Source organism: Lepisma saccharinum, chromosome 2 (genome assembly GCF_977018435.1).
Source record: "Lepisma saccharinum chromosome 2, izLepSacc3.1, whole genome shotgun sequence".
NCBI classification, from domain to species: Eukaryota; Metazoa; Arthropoda; class Insecta; order Zygentoma; family Lepismatidae; genus Lepisma; species Lepisma saccharinum.
The window spans coordinates 151,717,791-151,742,684 of NC_139230.1; the positions used below are offsets into that span (position 1 = coordinate 151,717,791).

The following is a 24,894-nucleotide window of genomic DNA, read 5'->3' on the forward strand; positions in this document are numbered from 1 at the left end:
AAAGTACTCGCACATCATTTTCTGGTGAAAAACAGTTCTGTATGTGTTGTGATGACACAGATTTCCAGGATGCGGTGATAGCTTTTATCACATCAAGAACACTCCTACTTGGGGTTTCAGTCTTCTACGTTTTAATGAATAGAAAAACACATCTGAACACACAACTAAATTTGTTGGTTAAATACGTATAAGCTCATTGTTAAAGTGATGATCGCGATTGTCGAGCAATTGCACCCAAGTTTTTATCTTGATTTTACTCGTACTGGCTATGTCTTAAAGAATAGAAAAACACATTGTTGATCTGAATCTGTTGGTTACAATACTATATAAGTTGATTGTTGACAAGAGACTGTTGAGCGATTTATTACATACCTAGCAGAGGAACAACAGAAAAAAATTATGAAAAACTTTGAAAGTTCGTGTTAAATGAGATCTAATGATGCAATGGACTAAAAAACAGTTCGTAATTAGTGGTAATCGAAATTCGCGTTAACCGATAAAACTTTCTATAAGATATAATACATCCCTGCCGGGACAAACATTTTGTTCATGTTAACTGAGTGTTCGTCTTTAGCGAGTTTGTGTTAACGAGGGTTTACTGTACTACTCTAGATGTAGTATTGAACTCTTGAGAAAAATATTTTTATAAAATAAGTAAAGCTTCCAGGGTCTGGGATCAGCAGAGTCTGGGCAGCAAAACACATGGGGTACATCCTAAATATAGAATTACTCCATGACCATACCATAATGTATTTTTTTTTTTTTACTCAGAATCAGAGTCAAGAATTTGGAGGTGGCTCTTATATTGAGTTTGTTTTTACTTCTTCCCACGAATGTATTTTTTGTTAGAATATCTGTGGCAGTGTAAAGGAGTGAGGAAATATTAGTCCCATAAACTTGTTACTGTATCTGTTACCTTGTTATACTATCTGAAATGAAAGTACTTCAAAGGGATTCTATGGAGAAATTTTAAAATTATACTTCTTCTTCATAAATATTATGTTGTAGATTGATGTTATAAAAAAAGTTAAATGGCACTTACAGTTTTGTTATGAATTTCTGGTTGATAGTTTGCACTTTCCACTGAAATTCAGAATATGTTATTTTTTTTTTTTAACAGTGGGGCTCCAAAATTATCCTGGAGTGAGACCCAGGGTGCAATTGCCTTCTAGCCCTATAAGCCCCTGAAACTCATTAGGAAATTCTGGAGACTTGTAGCCTGAAGTAATGTTAGTCTGATAGAATAATCTGGAATGTTGCCACTAAAAAAGTAAAGACTCATAATATTACAATTTTTATATTAATTAGTATGATCATTTTGTTGAAAATGTAATTATTTCAGAATCTATTGTAGGGAGAAATCTTTGAAAAATATTGGAGAACCAATAATTTCTTGCTGATAGACAATTTCATACATGTTTGGCTACTTTTGACTTTTCTGTATCTCATTTTCGTGTGTGTGTCTCTTATCATGTAGTGATAGAATATATACTGTAGTTGATTGATAGACAGGAGATAATGCGTGAACATGAAGATTTGATACTAATAAATATCCATTGTCACTTACATTCAAACACAATTTCCAATCAAAAATTTCTGCAATTGGCTAAAGTATACTTAATTTTCTATATATTTACAGTGCACTATATGAAAACCATGCTACTGAATAAACATTGTAGTGTGGTTTTATCAAAAATGGATAAATTCTCCAGAGGTCAAAGGCTTCATTTCAGTATCACTCTTAGCTGGTTTCATTCATTAGGGATGTGAAAAAATTTAAAAACATGATGAGGATCTATCGGGTGAGATATTTACGAAACAACTGCAGGAAAGAATGCCACTCCCCTCCCTTGATATGTTTCTGAATCTGCTACTGATACATGACACGACTTTTCCAAATATATGTTCTGTTTATTTATTAAAGAACAGATGCAGACTACTAGAACTTCAAAGAGATTTCATATTAGGCAAGACCATGGCAAAACAATCATGTTTAATTCCTGCTCAGTTATGACGGCCATCACATAGACAATTCATGAAGCATCTCTTCAATTGGAAGTTCAGTTGGTTCATCTCTGCTGGCGAGAGTTAGTTTTACTCTGCATTTTTATTTAAAACTTTACAGAACAAAATGGTATTTCAAGCCCCAGGATGTAAGGTAAGTGATAGTTCTGAAATGTTGCGAACTGTATCTCTGACAGGCACATTGTGATTTGAACCTCACTTTGAATGGTAGGTCCAGTCCCAATTAGCCTTTTTGTGCATAAAGTGGACTTATACTCAAGTAACTCTGATGTTAATCACAAATGTGTAAAAGTAAAAGAGTAAAGTGCTCCCCTGTGCTTTGCACCAAGCAATGAAGGGGTATGTAGGTGTTTAACACTATAATGGTGTTTTCTTTGATACCTATCCCGTTTTTCGTATTCTGGAGTGTTCAGTTGTTTATGATTATAATTTTTATTTGTAATCAAAATGTATCACAAACCATCTATACACATTAATTATAATGCATAAAGCACACAAAATAATATAAATTAAAAACATGTTCCCATTCTAAAATAATTAGAATTTTTAATTGCATTTCTTATGAGGGGTCAAAATGACCCCTTTCTGCTGTTCTAGGGGGTATCAGATCCTTTGCCATTCTAGTGTTAAAGCATTAAAATGGGATACTTGCATGTGCTTTGTCCTGGTCATATAAGAGTGGCAGGCCCCCATGGCAGAGTGGTTAGCACATTGGGCTACAATGCCAGGGCCCCTGGGTTCGAATCCCAGCCTGGGCATGGATGTTTGTGAGTGTCCATTCATCAATTTCATCATATCATCACTCATCCCCATCTTCGCAAATTAGCCAAAAGTGGCACAAGAAGCAAAGTAAAATAAAGCAAATCAATCAATCAATCATACAAGAGTAGGTACATCTACAGTACCAAATAAGTCTCATCTAATGCTAGGTATTTTTTTTGTAATTTTTCTGAGCAAGAGACAAGTTGGAAAAACAGCAAAATGTACCCCAATCTGTTGGCTATAATGTACAAATATTAAAATTTATATGGAATAAATAACATAGCTGCAATGAATTATTTTGTGAACACTTTCAAATGGGCCTTTTTAGGAACATCTATTCCAAATAAAATCCTTACTGATCCCCCATAAAACCCACCCTTAAATTTAATGAAAAAGGACAGTTTTTGAATAATACTATGTGTCAAGATCTTTAAACAGAAAAGAACATTCTGTTTTAACTTATAGAAACAGCTTGGTGACAAAAAACACAAGAAAATCTGAACTTTCAGTATTTTACCTAAACACAATAACCTAAATGTGGTAGCTCAGTCATTAGGGTGTCTGACTACCATGTGAGAGACCAGGGTTCGATCCCTTGTGAGGGAGAACAGGGATTTTTTCCACCTGTTCAAGCAGCTCGGGTGCCCATCCAGCGTCATACCAAGTGCGTGCCTGGAGGAAACTCTGGGGGGTAAAGGCAGCCAGTGGCATGGTGCTGATAACATCACCTCCACCTTCGGCCATGATCAAGAAATGTGAGGCCCTAACCCCACACCCCTATACGTTCATGGCATGGTGCATAGCAAAGGGGAGCACTTTAACTTTTTATCTTTACAATACTGCTTGCTTCTTTACAAAGGTTTAGTTTCTGAATTTGATTTAACTTCAGTTTATTCAGTAATTCACCTAGTTATAAAGAAAAAGAATACATATGAAAGCAATGTAAGTTAGTTCACATGAGGGACACATGAAGTTTGAAGATCGTCTTTGCTTGTTTGACCCAAACATTCTTCATAAATATATTTTCTGCAATTGTTACAGAATCTCATATCAGCAGCTCTATATTTACCACAGATGTGACAATAATAACTTTCTTCTAGCATTCTCATACCACTAGTTGATTAGGGTTGCCTGGCATAGCCTTCTTTACCCTTCCTGCTGATAGATTTTCTCAGAATTACCTCCATAGCATGTGATGGGTATCCCATGCTTCGTACAACCGAAGAAAAACGTGCCGAATATCCACGTCCACCTCTCCAGCCTGCTGCTCCTCGTCCACGCTGTCTTGGAGTTGTTCGTATAACAGTGCTAAAAGACATTCAAAAAGTTTCCATCACATAACTGTTGTAAATGTAAAATTTTAAAACAAAATATTGCATCAATAACAAATGAAGTTACTAGTAACTAATAATACGCAATGGCATGATTAATTTGAACAAAATATTGAAGATGATTAAAACATAAAGTAAATTTCAATGCTAGATTCATGTAATTTATGTTTATAAAAATATCTCAACCTGAAGATCCACTTCTAACATATTGAATAATTTTTAATGGCTTAATTTTTACCACAGATTTGGAAATAATTATAAATTGAAGTGTCAGAAACAAAGGGGAGGAAAAATTTTCTTATTAATGTTATCCCATTATTCTTGTGCTTGTTAAAGATGATTGATTGACTGAATTGTTGTTTTAAGTTCACTGTATGCACAGAAAGGCTAATCTGGACTGGATCTACAGTTTAAAGTGGGATCCAAACCACTATGTGCCTCCACCGGGTATCGAGCCCATGACCCCTTGATTAAAAGGCAATGATACTACCGCTGTGCCATCGGGGAGGCCCTTGTTAAATATGAGTTGCCTAGATTTGTAGATCAGTGAAGATGATACAAAAGCTTAGATCCCTTTGTGAAAAATAAAAACTGTTTACAGCATAGCCAACAGAATGATAAGGGGCAACATCAAGCAAGCACCAAGACTTACTCATGATGAGATCAAGCATGAGACAGCAGAGACAATATCCAGACGAAAGCACAATTCTCCAGAGAAAATTCAGTAAATTTTATAACCAAGATATTGATAGGGTTACAAGACGTCCGGTTTTTCCCGGACATGTTCTACATTTTAGCCTTATGTCCGGTGTCCGGGGGGAATTTGAAAAATATCATAAATGTCCTACATTTTGAGCATTACATAATATTAAGTAGGAAAATACATAAGAGAAATAAATTATGCAAGTTACAAGTCTATGGGTTCTGCTTCCAAACTCAATAGTGAAATTTATTTTGATTCAGTCATTGACCAAAAAAGAAAAAAGTTTGTTCTGCTATTAAACAAACGGGAAAATGGAAGCAATTTATGAACAAAGTTTTGGGACCACTTTCTGATAACGTCACTGTTCAATGCCTGAGCAGAATTTCTTGCCTTAGGGTTTATACTGATGGAACAAGGTGTTGTCCATTCTTATTCAATATTCAATATCATTTGATTTTAAAGCAGGGGTATAGAGAACAAAGTTATTCAGGGTGTCTGCCAGTCAAGAAAGCCATGGAAGTCAAGAAAAAGTAAATAAATCAACAAGTAGGTCAAGAAGTCAATAAAAGGGCAATATATTATTCTTGCGGTCAAGAATTTTTGCTATCATAATGACTGATTGGTTAACTAACTAACTAACTCTCTAGCCTTCTTAAACCCGAAGGTTCATGGCTGCAGCAACACAGGCCTTCCATCTGTCCCTATCTTGAGCAAGATCTATATACTCTTTTCCATCTCTACCGATTTCCTTTAGGTCCATCTCAACGTTGTCCCTCCATCTTCGTCTTGGCCTTCCTACAGGTCTCTTACCATCTGGTTTCCCAACAAGAATCCTGTAAACTCCTCTTTCCTCTCCCATTCGTGCCACATGGCCTGTCCACCTAAGTCTTCTTGATTTAATTATTCTAATAATATCTGGACATGAGTACAAATTATGTAGTTCTAAATTATGTAACCTCCTCCACTCACCTGTCTCCTCATCCCTTGTAGGTCCAAAGATTTTCCTAAGGATCTTATTTTCAAATACTCTCAATTTATGTTCCTCTTTCAATGTAAGGGACCAAGTTTCACATCCATATAATACTACAGGCAAAATTACGGTTTTGTATATTTTATCTTTTAGTTTCTTAGATATTAAACGAGAAGACAAAAGTTTATGAAGAGAGAAGTAACATGCATTTCCTGAATTAAGCCTACTTTTTATTTCCTCTTTAATATAATTTTCATTTGTTAATATTACTCGTAAGTATTTGAATTTGGAAACTGATTCAAACGAGTTGTTATCAATAATTAGATTTTGATTATTACCTAACACTTGATTTCGGCCTGTAAGCATATATTTAGTTTTCTCTTTGTTAACTTCCAAACCTATCTCTTTAGCAATTTTGAAAAATATTTTAGCATTATTCTTAATTGTATTCACATCATCCCCCAGTAAGTCTACATCATCTGCATATCTAACAACTGAGTCACACCATTTAATTTTAGTCCTTTGTTAGTTTGTTTTACCTTCGTAACAGCATATACTAAGGCAAAATTAAAGAGCAATGGAGATAATGCATCTCCTTGTTTTAGCCCATCATGAATTGTAAATTTGTCAGACACATTAATACCCACACAAATTTTACTTTCTGTTTCACTGGTGCATACTTTTATCATACTAACAAGCTTCTTAGGTACTCCAAAACGAATTTCCACCATAATTAATTAACTCAGCTGGTATTAAATCAATGCCAGGTGCTTTGTTATTCTTTAGTCTTTTAATAGCATCTTTAACTTCAGTCAAGTTAGGTTCTGGAACTAAAGGTTCTGCTGTATGCACTTCATTTACTTCTGATTTATCTCCTATATGAACATACACTATGTTGCCATTCGTCACCGGACACCCCATACCAGTATGTTAATCCGGTCGCAGCACCACATCAGTATCGTGTAGGACCACCTTTCGCTGCAATAACGTTCGCAACCCTTCGAGAAAGGCTTTCCACCAATTTGCGATACGTGTCGATGGGAATCTTGCCCCATTCCTCCTGCAAAGCGGCAAACAGCTCAGTGGTGTTTTTTTGGGCGGCATGCCCTGGCTCTCAAGCGGCGCTCTAACTCATCCCAAAGGTGTTCAGTGGGTTTGATATCTGGACTTTGGGCTGGCCAATCAAGTTTTTGCACACCCATGTCCTCGAACCACGTGTTGATAATGCCTGCCGTATGACATGGAGCATTGTCGTGCTGAAACAGGTATGGGCCAATACCGAATTTTTCCCACAATGTTGGTAGCGCAGAATTGTCCAGAACTTTTTGGTACATATCGGCATTCATGTTTCCCTGAACTAAAACAAGATGACCAAGACCATACCACGAGAAGCAGGACCAAACCATGATGCTACCTCCGCCGAATTTCACTGTGGGTACGATACAGTCCTGTAAACAGCGTTTACCTGGCATACGCCACACCCACACACGTCATCGGACCACCACATCTGGTAGCGCGATTCATCACTCCATAGGATGGATTTCCATTGTTCGAGAGTCCAATGGCGGCGTTCCTTGCACCACTGTTACCGACGGGTCGCATTGCTGGATGTGATATGTGGCTAGTGAACTGCTGCGCGACCATGAAAACCAAGTGCGACGATCTCCCGGCGGACAGTACGATCACTTGCAGCACTACTGGAAGCCGATCGAAACTCCTGTGCCACCATCTGTAATGACGCCTTCCAGTTTGACTTCACCACACGTTTCAAGCATCGACATTCACGATCTGTTAATATTTTCGGTTTACTGGGTCTGGGTCGGCATGCCATGATCCCATCTCGCTTCCACTTCATGATAACATCACTCACCATCGACCGGGGTATCTGAAATTTGTCGGAAATCTCACGGGTCGAATGCCCAAATCTGTGGGCTCCAATGATCGTCCCTCTTTCCGCCTCACTCAGTTCGTGTCGTCTGTCCATATTGACTGCTGTAGCTGGTATGAGTGTATTCTCAACCAGCAATGCCTTTTATAGGTTGTATGACGTGTACAGACGATCCCGAGCACTTTTTGAGGGGTGTCCGGTGACAAATGGCAACATAGTGTATAAAAGGTCATTAAAGTAGTTCTTCCATCTATTTAGAATATCACTTGGGTCAGCTAGAAAATCACCGTCATTATCTTTTATCAAGTTTACTTTAGGTTGCCACCCCTTTCTAAATTCATTTATACCTTTATGTAAATCTCTGATATTTTTGTTTTTGCTGTTTGTTTCAATTTCGTTAATTCTGCTTTTCAAGTAATCTCTTTTTTCTTCTAAACATGCTGTTAACTTCTCGCTTTATTCTATTATAATTGCTTAGATTTGTATCATTAGAGTTATTTAACCACCTAAGTCTAGCCTGATTTCTTATTTCTATTAGATTATGACATTCATTATCAAACCATGACTTACTTTTTCTTGGTTTATGGTATCTTATACTTTCTTTAGCTGCTGATTCTATTGCATTACGTATGTGCTCCCAATTCTTATTTACATCTGTTTCATTTATATTTTCATCATCATTTAAATCCTGCAAACATCAAGTCTATTTGACAGTTTAATTTGGTAATCTTTCTTAATTCTTTCATCAGTAAACTTTCCTGTATCAAATTTTATAACTTTTTGATTTTGTTGCTTATGATTTATCACTGAGAGTCTTTCTCTTAATTTAGCAATTACTAAATAATGGTCACTGGCACAGTCAGCACCCCTATGTGTACGTACGTCAATTATACTAGTATGCCTTCTCTTATCAATGAGAATATGATCTATCTGATTTACCATCTGGAGAAGACCAGGTATATTTATGGATATCTTTATGTTTAAAAGTGGTACTTTTCACAATTAAATTCTTTGAGGTTGCAAAAGTAATCATCTTATACCATTATCATTACTTAATTCATGAAGACTTTCTTTACCAATCGTGGGTTTAAATGTCTCTTCTTTGCCAATCTGTGCATTACAGTCACCTAACAGAATTTTTATATCATACTGAGAAAATTTATCAAAGACTTGTTATAACTCTGCATAAAAATCATCTTTAGTATTATCATCTTTATCTTCTGTTGGTGCATGTATGTATATTAAAATAAGTTTACCCCACCTACCCTGTAAAACTGCATATGACAGTCCCTGCCCAAAGATCCGAAAGGGGGACTATTTTACCTCCGGAATATTTTGCCTTGGGAACATCCATGGCCTCATATTGCTGTTTCTTGACATGTCTTTTTATAGTGCAGAGTTGTCAGCTCTACGCCTAACCCCCAATATGAATGGAGGATTGCACCTGTCGTTGGTCAGCAGATCCCTCGGATCTAGCTGGGAGCATCACATTGTAGTCCACCAACCATACCCCACTTCTGCCGACTGTGGGACGCTCATAGAGCCATGACAGGACAGCTCTGTAAATCTCAACAGAGCAAAATGTTGACCATTTCACTCTGTTGGTTGACTAACTGCAGTGAACAAGTCACTGGGCGATGAGGTCGTCACATCCCTACGCCTGACTGGTTGATTTGGTTTATTTTACTTCACTTTTTTCTGTCCCTTTGGCTAATCGCAAAGATAAGATGAATAAAGGGACAGTCACAAACATATAGGGACAACCGACACAATCCCCACATAAGATTATACTGGCTGTGAGTCCAGACGCCAAAGCCTCGCTTGGTTGCCAAAAACACAGTTCAGGATGCATTTATATGAGAAAGCAGATCTAATTCTCTTCTTAAATTCAGCCTCAGTTTTCATCTTTACTAGCCCTTTGGTAGGGGTTTTCGTTAAATAAATATTTATTTTCTAAATTACTAATTTCCAAATTTACCTAAGTAGGGGTCGAATAAATAAAAGTTAAGAAAAACGAAAAGAAAGGTCTAGAAAAGTCTAGAAAAAGTCAAGAATTCTGGATGTGTTATTTTGGTAGACACCCTGTTATTGAACTAAAAACTACCCAAGATGAAATTTTTGGAACCATTTTAAATTACGGTAATTGCTGAATATTTGTTTGCCATTACAGGTCATAATTCAAACGTTGCGAGAGTACTTTCATTATATCAGCACAACAGACTCACGAGAGAAATTATTTTTTTCATAAAGTGTGTAAAATGCTTGACTGTCCACTCTAACATAAATATAGTTTGACTAAACCTGAACTTTTGATAAAAATTGTTCCTCTGAGAAGTACCACTTAGATCATGTAGTAAGAGGTTCATTGATTAGTATGATTGCAAGTTTTGAAATTTTGCATTTAAGAATTTATTAAGGATTCATTTTTAAAACTGAAAAGTGTCATTTTTCAACTATTTTCTAACGTGTTCTATAGAAATTTGTATTATTTATTGAGAATGTTTTGTGTCCTACATTTTGACTTAATGTCCTACATTTTGGGACAGCATGTCCTACATTTCCCTTACAGTGATCTGGTAACCCTAGATATTGATTATTTGCAATCAACAAAATTAATGTTAATCTATGAATACATATTCAATCACTTAAACAAAAAATATGGCATACCTCAGTAGCAAGTTTTAAATTTCATTTTTTTCCTACATGACTAGATATTACATCGAGTTACCCTTGAAGACTGATACAAGCTTGCATATTGGAAGATGAAAGCAGACTTACAAGGAGATTAGTATTTTCCGTTAAAAAAACAAGTTGATAATTAGATGAACATGTTGAGCACAAAAGAAAACTAATTGTCATCTCCTCTTATCTTGGTACAGTCATGTTCAAAAAATCTGTCGCATGGATTTTTTCTAAGTCCAACGTCTTACGAAATTATGTTGGTAGCTCTGAAACAAGGAAGTGTTGTGAAATATACGATCCTCCAATCAGAGTGAAGTTCAATTCAGAGGAACAGGAGGCGTGACTCACGGTCTTTTCCACAGGAAGTTCAACCAATGCAGCATTTCCAAATATGAGATAACGTCCCCATTGGTTAAATATTGTTTCAATAATGCGAATCAGCAGAAAGATTGCGCAAAAGTTTACTTTGTCGTTTTAATGCCTTTAATCGTTTCAAATTAGTATTAAATTGTCCCAATTATAGTTCACGAGCTTAATATAATGTATTCATGTATGTGTTTGACAATCATATATCACTCATTAGAACAATTTTCACATTGTTTTCACTACGTGAGATGACATTTCATTTACATTTACGATAAAATAGTGGTTTGGGTATAAAAACAGTTTTCCTTAATTAATTTAGAGATGCATTTTTATTTGTTGAGTTAATGATTAGGTTAATTCGTTATTTCTCGCGAGAAGAGGGAACCACAGCTGAAACAAAATACACAACTTGTATTATTGAGATCAAGAGTTTGTTTTAACATCACTTTTTGCACACATAGGCTAATCACGACTCGGGATACATTTAAATTGGAATCTGAAACATTATGTCACCTGACTGGAACTCGGAAAAGGACACACTGATTACAAGACGTCAATACATTACCACTTGGTCTGGCGAACGCCAATAATAATGAGGGGTTGTGGGAGTGGGAGAGGGGTGACGGAAAGTAGAAAATTCTCCATTCCATTTTTGGGGGTATTTAATGTTATATTTATACACATACAAACCTAAGAAAATATTTATTTTGATACATGTGTGTGGGGGGTGGGGAAGGGGGAAAAGAGAGGGACAGAAAGATATTGGGAGAGATGGGACGAAGAGGTGATTGTGGAAAATGTTTTATTTGACGTTCAGTAATAAAAACAATCAAATCAATGATGATTATCTTATAAATACCATATTTAATGTAAATTTATTTTAAAAATGGGGGCGGGGAGCTGTTTGTTTTACATTCAGTGCAGGATAATAAGTGGAGACACATAGTGATTCGTATGTCACTTTAAACTGTAGGTCCATGCCCCATTAGCCTATCTGTGTATAACGTGGATTTAGAGTTCAGTAGAAAATAACGTCGATCTAGTATTTTGGATTTTAGATGAGTTGAGACCACTAAAATTTCCAATTCTTATAATAAGAAACCTGTCCTCATATTACCATTTTGAAAGAGAGAGAGTTAATTGTATAATCTTTCGTTGTTAGTTTCAAGGAAGACTAATTCAAATAGTAACAATGGGAATGAATGAAGCTCACGAAAAGTTTTTGCCACCGTGCGGATTTGAACCTACGACCATTAGAGTGACAACCTAGTGCGATAACCACTACCCCACGAGTTCGTTCCTTCTTACGGCATGATTATTGAGTTAAGACCAATTCGTTCAATATGCATTAGAAATATAATCCCCACCTGCCTCTTTATAAACAACACACCCAAACGCTCTTTTGTAGCAAATGAAATAAAGGTGGTATGAATGTCACAAAACATTTAAGCAAAATCTACTATATTTACAATGCAATCGTTTTACATGGAGAGGCTACAGCTTCGAGAATTGAGGTTGTGACGTGGCTTCTAGTAGTGGTAGGGTAGATATTCATATGGCAAGTTTCCAGCATGCACTAGCCAGTAAATTCCGAGAAAAAAACTTCAGGCTATCAGTATTACACGCCGAAGATTATAAGTTTGACTTCTGTTCGATTACCCCTATTATTATTATATATATAGCAACTAAGAATTGTATTTAATTAATAATTGAAAGAAATAAAAATATTATATATATTTTTAAAAAAATAACACTCCTTTCTAATGATTTTTCAATGTTATTTTTGAAAATAATTTTTCAGAATATTTTTTTCAATTTCTCATCATTTTACTAGGATTTGCATAAAAATGATCCATGTGTCATATTCGACGAAATGTCATGTACAGCTAAAGTTATATATTTTTATTTTAGGGAAAATTATCAAGAAACAAAACAAATAAATACTATTGACATCCTTTTGTGAATAGTATTTATTTTACATTATTTTTTGTTCACCATGCTTAGTTGTATTCTTGTAAAAAGCATGAAAACAATATATTCTCTACATTTCGCAAAGCAAATAATATACGAATTTTCGTAATAAGTAAAATGCAATAAATAATTTTTCGGTTTAATAAGAAATAAAAATCGCTTAGTTAACCAAACGTTGAATCGAACACAGAATTTTACAAACCATAAATGCGTTGAAGCCTTTGCAATGAAGTGATGTAGATTCAAGTAATAAAATTTCATGCAAAATCGCACGTTATAAGATTGTTCAAATATATTAAATCAATGTGTCCATAAGTTATTATACTGTCAGTCATTTGGCACATCTCGTTACAAAATCTCAGCACATCACCATTCACTAGTTAATCGAATTGAATATTGATTCACTTGACAGTTCAATGTGCAACAATAGTTTCGATTCATATCACGTGAGATGTAAACTCAATTCAATTCTCTCATTGTATGTAACTTGTATGTTGAGCTCATGTAGAAATATCAATTATGATCTCTAAGCTAAATTTGATGCTACAATCGCTTGATCAACTCTTGCGTCTCGCTGCCAGACATTCTACGTTCCTGTTTGCTCCAGGTCGCTTCTGCATTTCATTATCATTGTTTTTACCTCTGTTTCATTCTCATTGTCGTTATAAACCTACGTAATTTCTACTGTTTACAGTAGACAGAATCTACTGTTATCAATTGTAGTACTCTACTGTGTCTCTCGGAAATCTACTCAAAATCAATGATTTCCTACTGAACATTTTCAGTAGGCCTAATGTGTAATTACAGTTGAGGAACTACAAGTGAAATATTATCTTCAGTACTACATGTAATGTTGCATGTAGTGTGTTTGAATTTGAATTTGAATTCAAAATTTTGGGTGCATCAGCACTTAGGCTATTTTGCACCTGTCACTTTATACGGGGTCCAGCCCTTTACCAGAACTAAAATAACATAACTGTAATGTCGTGTTGTAACTAAAATATTAAAATATTCTGAATTCGGTTAAAAGCTGAGGCTGTAAAGAGGCACTCAGCACCCACAAGGACCAAACACAGGACAACACAGAAAATTATACTGGCATGGGGCCGGTCACCAGAACCTCGTTCGTCTGCAAACTGAAGTCCATGGTGTACTACGTGGAAGCAACAATTGGGTGTACATACTTCGTGGAAGGTCATCCCTTACACCCTTGTAGTGTGTTTAGCTCAGCATGTTAGCTGTAAATATAACTTTTTATTCCTCCTCACTAACAATTTGTTTTTATATCTATTTAAAATTTAAACCAACCTCACTTCCATGTAGTACATCCTGAACTGCATTTGCAGACTAACGAGGCTCTGGTGACTGGACCTACTGTTCGTATAATCTTTGTAGGACTGTGTGTGTGTTGTCCTTGTTTGTGCTGACTGTCTGTCGCTTTACAGGCTCAGCTTTTAACCCAGGTAAGGATATTTTAGTTTTCAGACACGCTTTTATTTTTGTCATGATAAGGGACTGGACTCCGTATAGCGTGACGGGTGTAAAATACCCTAAGTTTTCAGGCACACAAATTGTAATTCAAATTTAAAAAATCTTAACATAGATGTTTCAAAACACCTATTGAGCTACTGAAACCAGTACAGTAGAGAAACTGCAAGTGAAATTAATTTATTCAGTATAGTGTATAATATGTTAAGTTTAATATTTTGGCTGTAAATATTAATTTCATACCCCCTTATTATTTTTTTGTATTTACACCTTTTTGAAAATCTGAACACAGTAGATGTTTCAAAACACCTATTGATCTACTGAAAACAGTAGACAAAAGTTTCATTGGAGTAAGTAGAAAAGAGTCATGAAATAATACCCAAAGTAGTCAACCATTATGAATTAATGTTACATACTTTTTTTTATTTCACTTTCCAAAACCTAGGAGCTCAAAATAATACATGGCATGCGATTTACTAGACAGTCTGCTTTTCTGTGATTGATTCATCGTGCCCAGTCGGAGATTACTACCGTTCAAGGTAAAAGGGGAAGGGGAAGAAATCCACCACAGTACTATGATGTATGAAGTAACATGTTCAAAGGCATCCAATATAACTGATAAGGGTTCACCTGACCTTGGAAGTGTGGGAAACACGTTTCACGCTGGTTTCCAGAATGCTGTGGCTAAATCTGGAACTAACGGTGGAATAAGAAATAGTTTGTAACATTTAACAATGACATTTCGCATTTACAAAATATGAGATATGTAGACTTTGATTTATTTATTATAGTAGACGGTAGAGAATTACTTACCACGAAAGTCAAGTTCTAAATTGCAGGCATCAAAATCTACGCCAGGTTGTAAAATACATTTGTGATAGACAGCAGATAGGTTAATAAGGTTTACAAGATTGCTAACGACTCTTAAGACAAACGTTCAACGAAGGTTATTGAGTGAGAAAATGGGAAATTGTTAAAAATAGCGGCCTAGTTGAGTAAAGATTGAAGGTTCGAATCTCTTATAGAACCGGCTATTTTTTTACACTAATTTTTGGTGCGTAATATATTTAATGTATTGTCGACATTTATAAGAAACAAAATAAGAAAACTCTCCTCCTCCGTAACGGTGCGGTCTAAGACTCTGTGCTTTGGACTCTGACTGCAGCGGGATGGCATGGATTCGAGTCGTCCTGGGTTCTTGGCCTGTTATCTGGACCGGTGGTAACCCACCATCGTGAGGAAATTGGGGAGCTACGAGTGACTGGTGTAACCTGGTTTCAGATATCTTCTATAACGGCTGAGGGTTCGATGTGCTGACCAACGTCACCTCGTTGCCAGTTGAAGATAACTCTAGGTAGGATTGTGGAAGGGAGATTGACAGTCGGGAGATAGCCCAAGGCCCTTCGAGGTTTTTAATTATGAAAACTATTCCTTCCGTAAATCTAATTTCTTGTCATTGTCACGTGAGATTTATTTTCAGTATGACTCCTGCAATACTAATTAGTTCCTAAGTAGGATAATGAGATGGACAGAGATATATTAAATTATGAGTTCACTGTTTAAAAAATTAGCATTAACACATTTTTATATTCACATACCTCTTTACAAATTCCTGAGCACGTCACTACAAATGAACCAATCTAGTGCACGCTAGAGCCTTGGCTTATCGATACCTATGGGGTATCCTACAATTACAGTCAAACCACAACCTCAATTCTCGAAGCTGTAGCCTCTCCATGTAAAACGATTGTGTCGTAAATATAGTAGATTTTACTTGACAACACTGGGTTGTCACTCTAATGGTCGTAGATTCAAATCCGCACGGTGGCAAAAACTTTTCGTGAGCTTCATTCATTCCCATTGTTACTATTTGAATTAGTCTTCCTTGAAACTAACAACGAAAGATTATACAATTAACTCTCTCTCTTTCAAAATGGTAATATGAGGACAGGTTTCTTATTATAAGAATTGGAAATTTTAGTGGTCTCAACTCATCTAAAATCCAAAATACTAGATCGACGTTATTTTCTACTGAACTCTAAATCCACGTTATACACAGATAGGCTAATGGGGCATGGACCTACAGTTTAAAGTGACATACGAATCACTATGTGTCTCCACTTATTATCCTGCACTGAATGTAAAACAAACAGCTCCCCGCCCCCATTTTTAAAATAAATTTACATTAAATATGGTATTTATAAGATAATCATCATTGATTTGATTGTTTTTATTACTGAACGTCAAATAAAACATTTTCCACAATCACCTCTTCGTCCCATCTCTCCCAATATCTTTCTGTCCCTCTCTTTTCCCCCTTCCCCACCCCCCACACACATGTATCAAAATAAATATTTTCTTAGGTTTGTATGTGTATAAATATAACATTAAATACCCCCAAAAATGGAATGGAGAATTTTCTACTTTCCGTCACCCCTCTCCCACTCCCACAACCCTTCATTATTATTGGCGTTCGCCAGACCAAGTGGTAATGTATTGACGTCTTGTAATCAGTGTGTCCTTTTCCGAGTTCCAGTCAGGTGACATAATGTTTCAGATTCCAATTTAAATGTATCCCGAGTCGTGATTAGCCTATGTGTGCAAAAAGTGATGTTAAAACAAACTCTTGATCTCAATAATACAAGTTGTGTATTTTGTTTCAGCTGTGGTTCCCTCTTCTCGCGAGAAATAACGAATTAACCTAATCATTAACTCAACAAATAAAAATGCATCTCTAAATTAATTAAGGAAAACTGTTTTTACACCCAAACCACTATTTTATCGTAAATGTAAATGAAATGTCATCTCATGTAGTGAAAACAATGTGAAAATTGTTCTAATGAGTGATATATGATTGTCAAACACATACATGAATACATTATATTAAGCTCGTGAACTATAATTGGGACAATTTAATACTAATTTGAAACGATTAAAGGCATTAAAACGACAAAGTAAACTTTTGCGCAATCTTTCTGCCGATTCGCATTATTGAAACAATATTTAACCAATGGGGACGTTATCTCATATTTGGAAATGCTGCATTGGTTGAACTTCCTGTGGACAAGACCGTGAGTCACGCCTCCTGTTCCTCTGAATCGAACTTCACTCTGATTGGAGGATCGTATATTTCACAACACTTCCTTGTTTCAGAGCTACCAACATAATTTCGTAAGAAGTTGGACTTAAAAAAAATACATGCGACAGATTTTTTGAACATGACTGTACCATACTTTAAGGTAAGGGACTTGAATTTCATAACCCACACTGCCTCAGCTGTCAAATGCTACCAACCATGAGAGGCCTGATTAAAGAAGACAGTAGCAAGATGGAAGAGTTATTGTTCAAATGCTGTTTGTTTCCTTAATTATTCAAGTTATATTTTATAGAGAAAAATAGTTTGTTCCATGTGCTTGTTACCAAATTGTAGCATATAAAGAACATAAATCTGACAAAAAATGTTTGCTATCTTTTTCTTCTAGATTTAAATGTAGCATTTTTGTTCTGCAACCCCTCGGATGAGAACCACCTGCCAAATTGAAAAATTGCATTGGTTCTAATTTCATCCACTAATACCTTCCAGTATAAAATCTACTTTGTATACATATACAAGGTGGCACATACAAATATCAGCTCAATAGGGAAAATTGCAAACTATGTAAAACTCTGGCACCACATATTATTTTATGTTGACTACCGTTAGGTTAATGTCAACGACAATAGTTCCCATGTGTGTTGAGCAGTATGCGAGTTAACCTTTTTGTTCTGGGATGCCCACTCATATATTTTGCCAGTGTTAATTTTGCTGTGGGAAGGACTTCCCGGTATTCCCCCCACCCTTCTCCATTAAATTCACATCCTGAAGGACGATTTAGGGATTCATATCTTGTAATGAAAATCCAATATCATGGTATTCATAGTTATCGTCATGTTAAAAACATGCTATGTCCCTGTGCCTTCATTTCAGATATGGTTCAAGTCTATGACCAAGAGATGAAGAGAGGAAAGGAATGGATGGAAGATGACATTCAACAGTTGTTGCAAAATTATCAAAGATGGTAGTCTGTTGGTTAGAAAATGGATGCACAAAGAATGCACCAATAATGGGACAAAACCATTTGTGTGTGATATTTGTTGATAAAACAGCTTCCTATAAGTGTTATCTGACAGTTATATTTCCATTAATCTAAACACACGATTTAAGTGATTTAAAATGTTTGTCAAGTTATTTGCCAAGTTTCAGTGTTCAATTTCTGTATCTGGATTTCTGTATCTGGCTGTCTCATTTGTCCCACCCAGTGGGGCAAGTACGTCAGACTTGATTGATTTCAATTTTTTAACAGAGAAGTTAATTATTTTTTGTGCTTGAACTAGATAAAAATGTTCATAAATGTTCTACATGTAGCCTGGTAAAAGTTTGTTTCATCTCAAATAAGAGACGTGCACACTATGACCTTTTTTTTCTCACTTGCCCCGTTCTCCCCTACCATAAGATGAGGAATCCCCCTCCTTCTTAAGAATAATTTATTACACTAATAGATTAGGCATATGTAAGTGCTGCTTTGAATATGCAAACTAAATAAATTTCATGCAGAAGGGTAAGTTATATTAGTGGAAATCTTCAAGAATGCAATACCATTCTTGATTACAGTATATCTAATAATGACATGAATACATGAGGCATGTCATAAGTAAAAGCTAAAGGTAATGAAAACATAATTTTCCATTAAGAAATTTCATTGATAATGGTGGAGTTTATATTTTAAGCTATAATACTGAAGATGACAGACGTAACATGATAATAGGAAGTTACCTGCATCCTGAGAATGGATTCCAACCATAAACGTCATAAGTTGCATTAGCTCCATTTGCACCATTGAGATCTGGTCTACGACTCATTTGCTTCTGCATTCTGTATACATCCTTGTCAACTGGTTTAGCCCAAGTAACTTCAATTATGGAACCATCAAGTTCTGTTTCTGGAATCCAAATCAGGATTATTAGGTTTGGAGCAACCTTTCGTTTACACTACACACAACATATTTTCATCTTACAATTAAATATAGAAATTGTTTGGTAAATGTGGAGTCAGAACTCAGAATACAAATTTCAGCTATTAATCATCATATAATGAGACTTCTAAGTGAAATTTAGCACAAATCTTCTCATTTAAGTAATATTAGGTCATCATTCAGTAAACTTTGCAACGTCCTGCTCGGGAAAAGTGCCTACTACACGTACACGGGCACGTCAGCTGGATGCAAGTCTACTAACTTGGCCACGACCAATCAGTAGCACCATACGGTCTGCAAAGTTTACCCATTATGCTAACCTTTTCTCCAGCGGTGGCATGAGACTCTATTTCACTCAGGGTTCGGGAATAAGTACACAGTCCAACGTTAGAGAAAGTTTAATGAACGTAGCTGGATACACTTATGCAACTATAAACGTTGTAAGTTTAGCACACGCCCGCGTAGGATATTACACTCACTTGGCCAATATATTGCCACACAATGGGAGGAGAATGGCTTCTGCAAACTGCCATAAACTGGGAACAGATACACTGCTGCTGCTGTCCTCTGGGGTCGTATCCTTAGCTCCAACAAACGTCAGGAAGTGCAGTCCTTTGCTAACGCCGACTTCTATAGCTGCAGGCTTTTACAGGGAACTGTTGGCTTTCGGGGAACAAAGGGGCATCTATTAGGGTCACCCTCACGATAACCGTAGTATTTCACTGACCTGTAATTTACCTTCTGGGCGGTTGCCTAGAAACCCCACGCCACACTACCCTGGCGGGGTACCGCAGGTTGATAGGGGGAGGAAACCTCTCGCAACAAGCGGAGCGGGTCCTCTCACTCTAAAGTGGAGTTTTTCTCTCTCGCCAATAAGCGGAGTGGGTATCTCTCACTCGAAAGTGGAGTGGGTTCTCTTGCCAAAGGCAGAGTTCAACCTCTCTCGCTGGAAGGCGGAGTGCGGCTTTTCTCGGGTGCTTGGCCTCTCGCAAGAGCGGAGTGCACCTTCCTTCCTTCCTTCTTTAAGAAGCTTGGCCTCTCGCAAGAGCGGAGTGCACCTTCCTTCCTTCCTTCTTTAAGAAGCTTGGCCTCTCGCAAGAGCGGAGTGCTCCTTTCTTCCGGGTCAGTTGGTAAGAGAGATCTTATCGTGAGCCGACCTGAAAGCCAACTGAAGAAAATCTGCTCTGCGGCTGGTTATATAGCCTTGGTTCAGGTAGCGCCTCTAGCGCCGTTCACGCGAACTACGTGGAACCGTGCTAGAGCAGGCAAGGCCATCTCTACGGCAGACGATTGAACTACGTGCTCAAGGCACAAACGATAAATACATATTATAATATTAAACGTGTGCTAAACGTTAATATACAATTATAAGAAATATTACATATTCTTTGCAACCACGCAGGGTCTTATTAAAAGAACGATAAAAAAAATCACTACTGATAAACACAATTATCAAAGGAGGTATTAACACATGTAACATTGAACAAGTAATTAAAATGACTTTGAACATAATAACATGGTTACATATACACTGAGTAAATAAACATTAGCGTTACTAATGAGAATGATCTCTCAGGATCATTACAACTTTATTATTATTATTTGACGACCAACAGAAAAATATTTGTTGCACTTTTAGACTTCAAATATTTATTTAAATCATGGGGATCTGCAACAACAACAACAAGATATTCAAAGGAGGGGCATAGTAAATGAAAGGTTAAGAAATGGCCTAGTAATTACAGTGAGAGTTAAGATACCATTTAATAAACAATGATTATATTAATTTAGCTATACGCAGTGACGTCGACACTTGGGGTAGCAGTCAGTGGCATACTCAAGGGGGGGGGGGGTTTGGTGTGGGTTACACCCCTCCCCCCTTTAGGGCCCAGTATTCCTAAAAAAAGAAGAATGTCAATAACAGGAAAAGATTGCAAAATGATGAATGAGTACTAAAAAAAAGTACACGTAACACCCACCCACATTTGAAAATAAAAAACGATTTGATTTGACTCTAAGCCAGAAATCCTGGGTTTGTATCTCGGCTTGGCCATGGGTATTCTTTGCGTGTGTCCCTTCATCAATTTTATCATATCATCTTCGCAATTAGCCAAAAGTGGTGGAAAAGCAAAGTAAAATAAACCAAATCAAAATAACACCCATGTCCAGGTCGGGGTTCAAACCCGGAACTCCTGGTGTCGTAGCACGCTGTGATAACCACGGTAGGTTGATTTGGTGTTTTAAGTACACTTTGTGCACAGAAACAAAACAGGTAACAAAACACAACACAATTTTTTGTAGTTTCTTCAATGATATTCATTGACTTTTTGAGTTCTGAGATACATTTTTCATTCCAAATTATTTCATTATGCACTGCAACACATAGGACAAGAATGCACACTCATCACAGGTTCGAATCCTGGCCTGGATTGTTCATATGAGGTCCCTTCATCAATTTCATCATATCATCACTCATCCTCATTTTCGCGATAACCAAATGTGGCAGAAGAGCGAAGTAAAATACAGCAAACCAACAACAATATGAACGTGCGTTCTTTTGCCCAAATAAATACATCCATATTTATGACTGTTAGAGGCCAAGAGTAGTATATTTAAATAAAACTACTAAAACGAGAGTGAGAGAGAGCCTGAGCACATAATTGTAATTTAATCATTATATATTCCATATTTGAAAAAGAAAAAAAGAAAGAAAGCATAACATTATTGTCTGCACATAACACGTTTCCATTTCATAAATAATAAAACTACATCCCATATTATACATACGTACATATTGTACAACGTGTAAAAGGTTGTGTAAATACAGAGAACATAAGTACTGCAGAAAATGTTACCCTGAGTTCTTTAGAGGATTTACAAAAAAAAATCTATGAGTAACCAATCCCCTATCTGTCCTATAGGAGATAGACTGGGAGACCTGAAAGCCTGGGCTTTCAACCATTGCAGCAGGGGTGAGGGGGAAAGGGAGGTAGAGGTAGAAATCCTTCTTTTCCTTCGGCCGGCTGTTTCTACCTGGAAACTGGTCAGGCGGAGGAAGAGCGAGCTAGGGTATCCAGCCAGCTTTGCCTGCGGATCACACAGATGGATGAGAAGCGCGTGGAAAAGAAAGTGTTGCATATGAACTGTGGCTTTAAAGTCACAAGATACAAGTCACTGGCTATACGTCACTATACATTATTACAAAATAATAAAATAAAGGCCTCCTCGATGGAGTAGTGGTAATGTTGTCAAATTGTAATCAAAGAATCCTAGGTCTGATGCCAGGCGGAGGCATGTAGTGGTTCATATACAGTATGTAACATTCTTATTCGTACACACGGATTTTCAAAGAAAATGCTTTAATATCTGAAAGGAAATACACTTTTTTGAAATTGTTTCTTTACAATTCAATAACTAATATCATTAGGAACATAAAATCTTACCCAAATTCTGTATAACAAATGACAATAATAAATTAAATGAAACTGAAAGAGAAACATTCCATTTTTTGTACAACTTTTCTATTCGTACACTTAATAATATAAAAGAAAAAAGTATATTCAGAGCAACTTGACTGACAGTTCTAATACTTTGATGCGTATCCATTGGCTTTAATTACTGCTTGACACCTGTTCTTCATAGAATTAACCAGTTTCCGACATGTGTCCGAGCTTATTTTATTCCACTCGGCTTGCACAATAGTTTTCAACTCTTGTTTGGACTTGACGCCTACTTTATGGACTCCCCTCTTCAAAATTGCCCATAAATGCTCAATGCGATTTAAGTCTGGACTTTGAGCTGGTAGTAGTAGTTTGGGCACATTCCATATTAGCCAATTAACTCGTGCCTTATGCTTACTGTCATTGTCTTGTTGGAATCTGTAGATAGGCAGCATGTCCATTTTTTGGGCACTATGCTTTACATTGTTCTTCAATATGTCCAAATAGATATAGGCATCCATGATACCATCAATAAACTGGATGGTACCAACACCTTTGGACGACATACAGCCCCAAATTATTAATGACCCACCACCGTGTTTATCTGTCGGACAGTTTCATCGGACATCATCTTGCCAGCAACATTTTCCACTAATGGTCGTAACTGAGGAACACTTAGTCGGGGGTTTTCTTGCACTCTTTTTAAAGTAAAGTGTTAATCACGTTTATTCAACCATCTCTTTTTTGGTTTTCTCGGCACATTCTGTGTTGAACCTTCCTCTCTAAATGTGTTTACTATGTATTGAACTTTGGAGTGTGATTAATTGACTGTTTGTCCAATTTTTCTTAACGAGTAACCTCTAAGGGCCAAATTTATAATAACATCCTTCAGATCGGAACTAAGTTCCTTCACCTTGCCCATTTCGAACGCACTGATAGATAGACGATGGGCCTACAACAATACCTATGCCAGCATTCCGCTTGACGGCGAGCGTGCCTGGATGTTCAAACTTGTTACGAAGTTGCAAACTGCACGAAATCACCCGAATAGCGGTGGCACTCTATGCGAGGAAGTTTTTCTCTTTTCACACAAATTATATGCTCTGTTTATACACTTTGAACATACATTTTTATTGACATTTGTTGGTGAAACCTTCATTAACATTAATTTCCAGGTACATATGAAAATGATTATATTTACTAGTAGATATGACATTTTTTCTCGGAAATTCTATGTGTACGAATAACAATGCTACATACTGTAGCACTTTAAACTGCAGGTTTAGTCCTGACCTTTCTGTACATAAAGTGGACTCAAAACAAACTCAAAACAAAATAATAAAATAGTTCACACTCATAATGAGTTTTATTGCTTAACACTAGAAATACTAAGTAAGACAATTTCACCATCTGGAACTAATTTTAATTATCTGTGCTGAAATTTTACCCAAGTACTTCAATTTAAGTGACAGTTTCTCAAGTGTAGTATAGATATAGACATAAATCCAAAGAAATTTCAATTTTTTGGGGAGACCATTTCCTCTTCTGCCTAAAATTACTTTATTTCATTTTGACGGTCAGATTTTTTTACAATTTTGAGCAAAATGTTCAACATAGTCTTAGGGAAAAATTAAATATGCTGACCAAGGCAGTAATTTATTTTATTAAAAACATAAACTAACGTAACGTTTCAACCTTCTAGCAAGGTCTTCTTCAGACTCTGTATCAAGTACAAAAGTAACCAGATACAACAAAAGGGCATTATAAGAGGCAGCTTGACAATTTTGCCAAAGAAATTCAAGATGAAGAAAGAGGGATATTATTGGAACTTGAAATAGAAGAAGAAGACAAGTTAAGCTATCTAGATATATTGATGAAAAGGAAAAGAGGACAAGAAATTGAAACCGCTTGGCATCAGAAGAAGTATGCAGCAGGGGTATTCTGCCACAAAAGGAGTGATGTAAGTGAGGTGACAAAAATAAATTTTATAAAGAATATGGAGGACAGAATCAAGAAAATATGCATTAAAGAATGTGAAAAAGAAGGCAAAATAAATAGCCTATGGAAACAGCTGGAAAAGAATGGCTATGAGAAGCAGGATAGACTGGACATAAACAGAAGAAGTAAGAAAACGGGCAGGGGAGAATTGGAAGAGAAAGAAAAAGAGGAGAGAAGGTTTGGAATAAGGAGTATGGGGAAGACCACAGAAAAGATATGCAAAGTGCTTAGGAAAGCGGGAATTAAAACTTACAGGAA

At 36.4% G+C, this 24,894-nt stretch overlaps 1 protein-coding gene across 1 annotated transcript in view; it reads right to left on the reverse strand.

The window, feature by feature from the left end:
* Positions 1-1,133: 1,133 nt before the first annotated feature.
* The window catches only part of LOC145983700 (RNA-binding protein 47-like), a 122,141-nt gene continuing 98,380 nt past the window's right edge, over positions 1,134-24,894 (reverse strand). Inside the window, exons 3-5 of the mRNA XM_083116755.1 lie at positions 19,000-19,165; positions 3,969-4,095; positions 1,134-1,262 (exon numbers count right to left, since the gene is read on the reverse strand). Coding sequence (XP_082972881.1) covers positions 1,134-1,262; positions 3,969-4,095; positions 19,000-19,165 — 422 coding nt within the window. The remainder of the gene's footprint in view (positions 1,263-3,968; positions 4,096-18,999; positions 19,166-24,894) is intronic.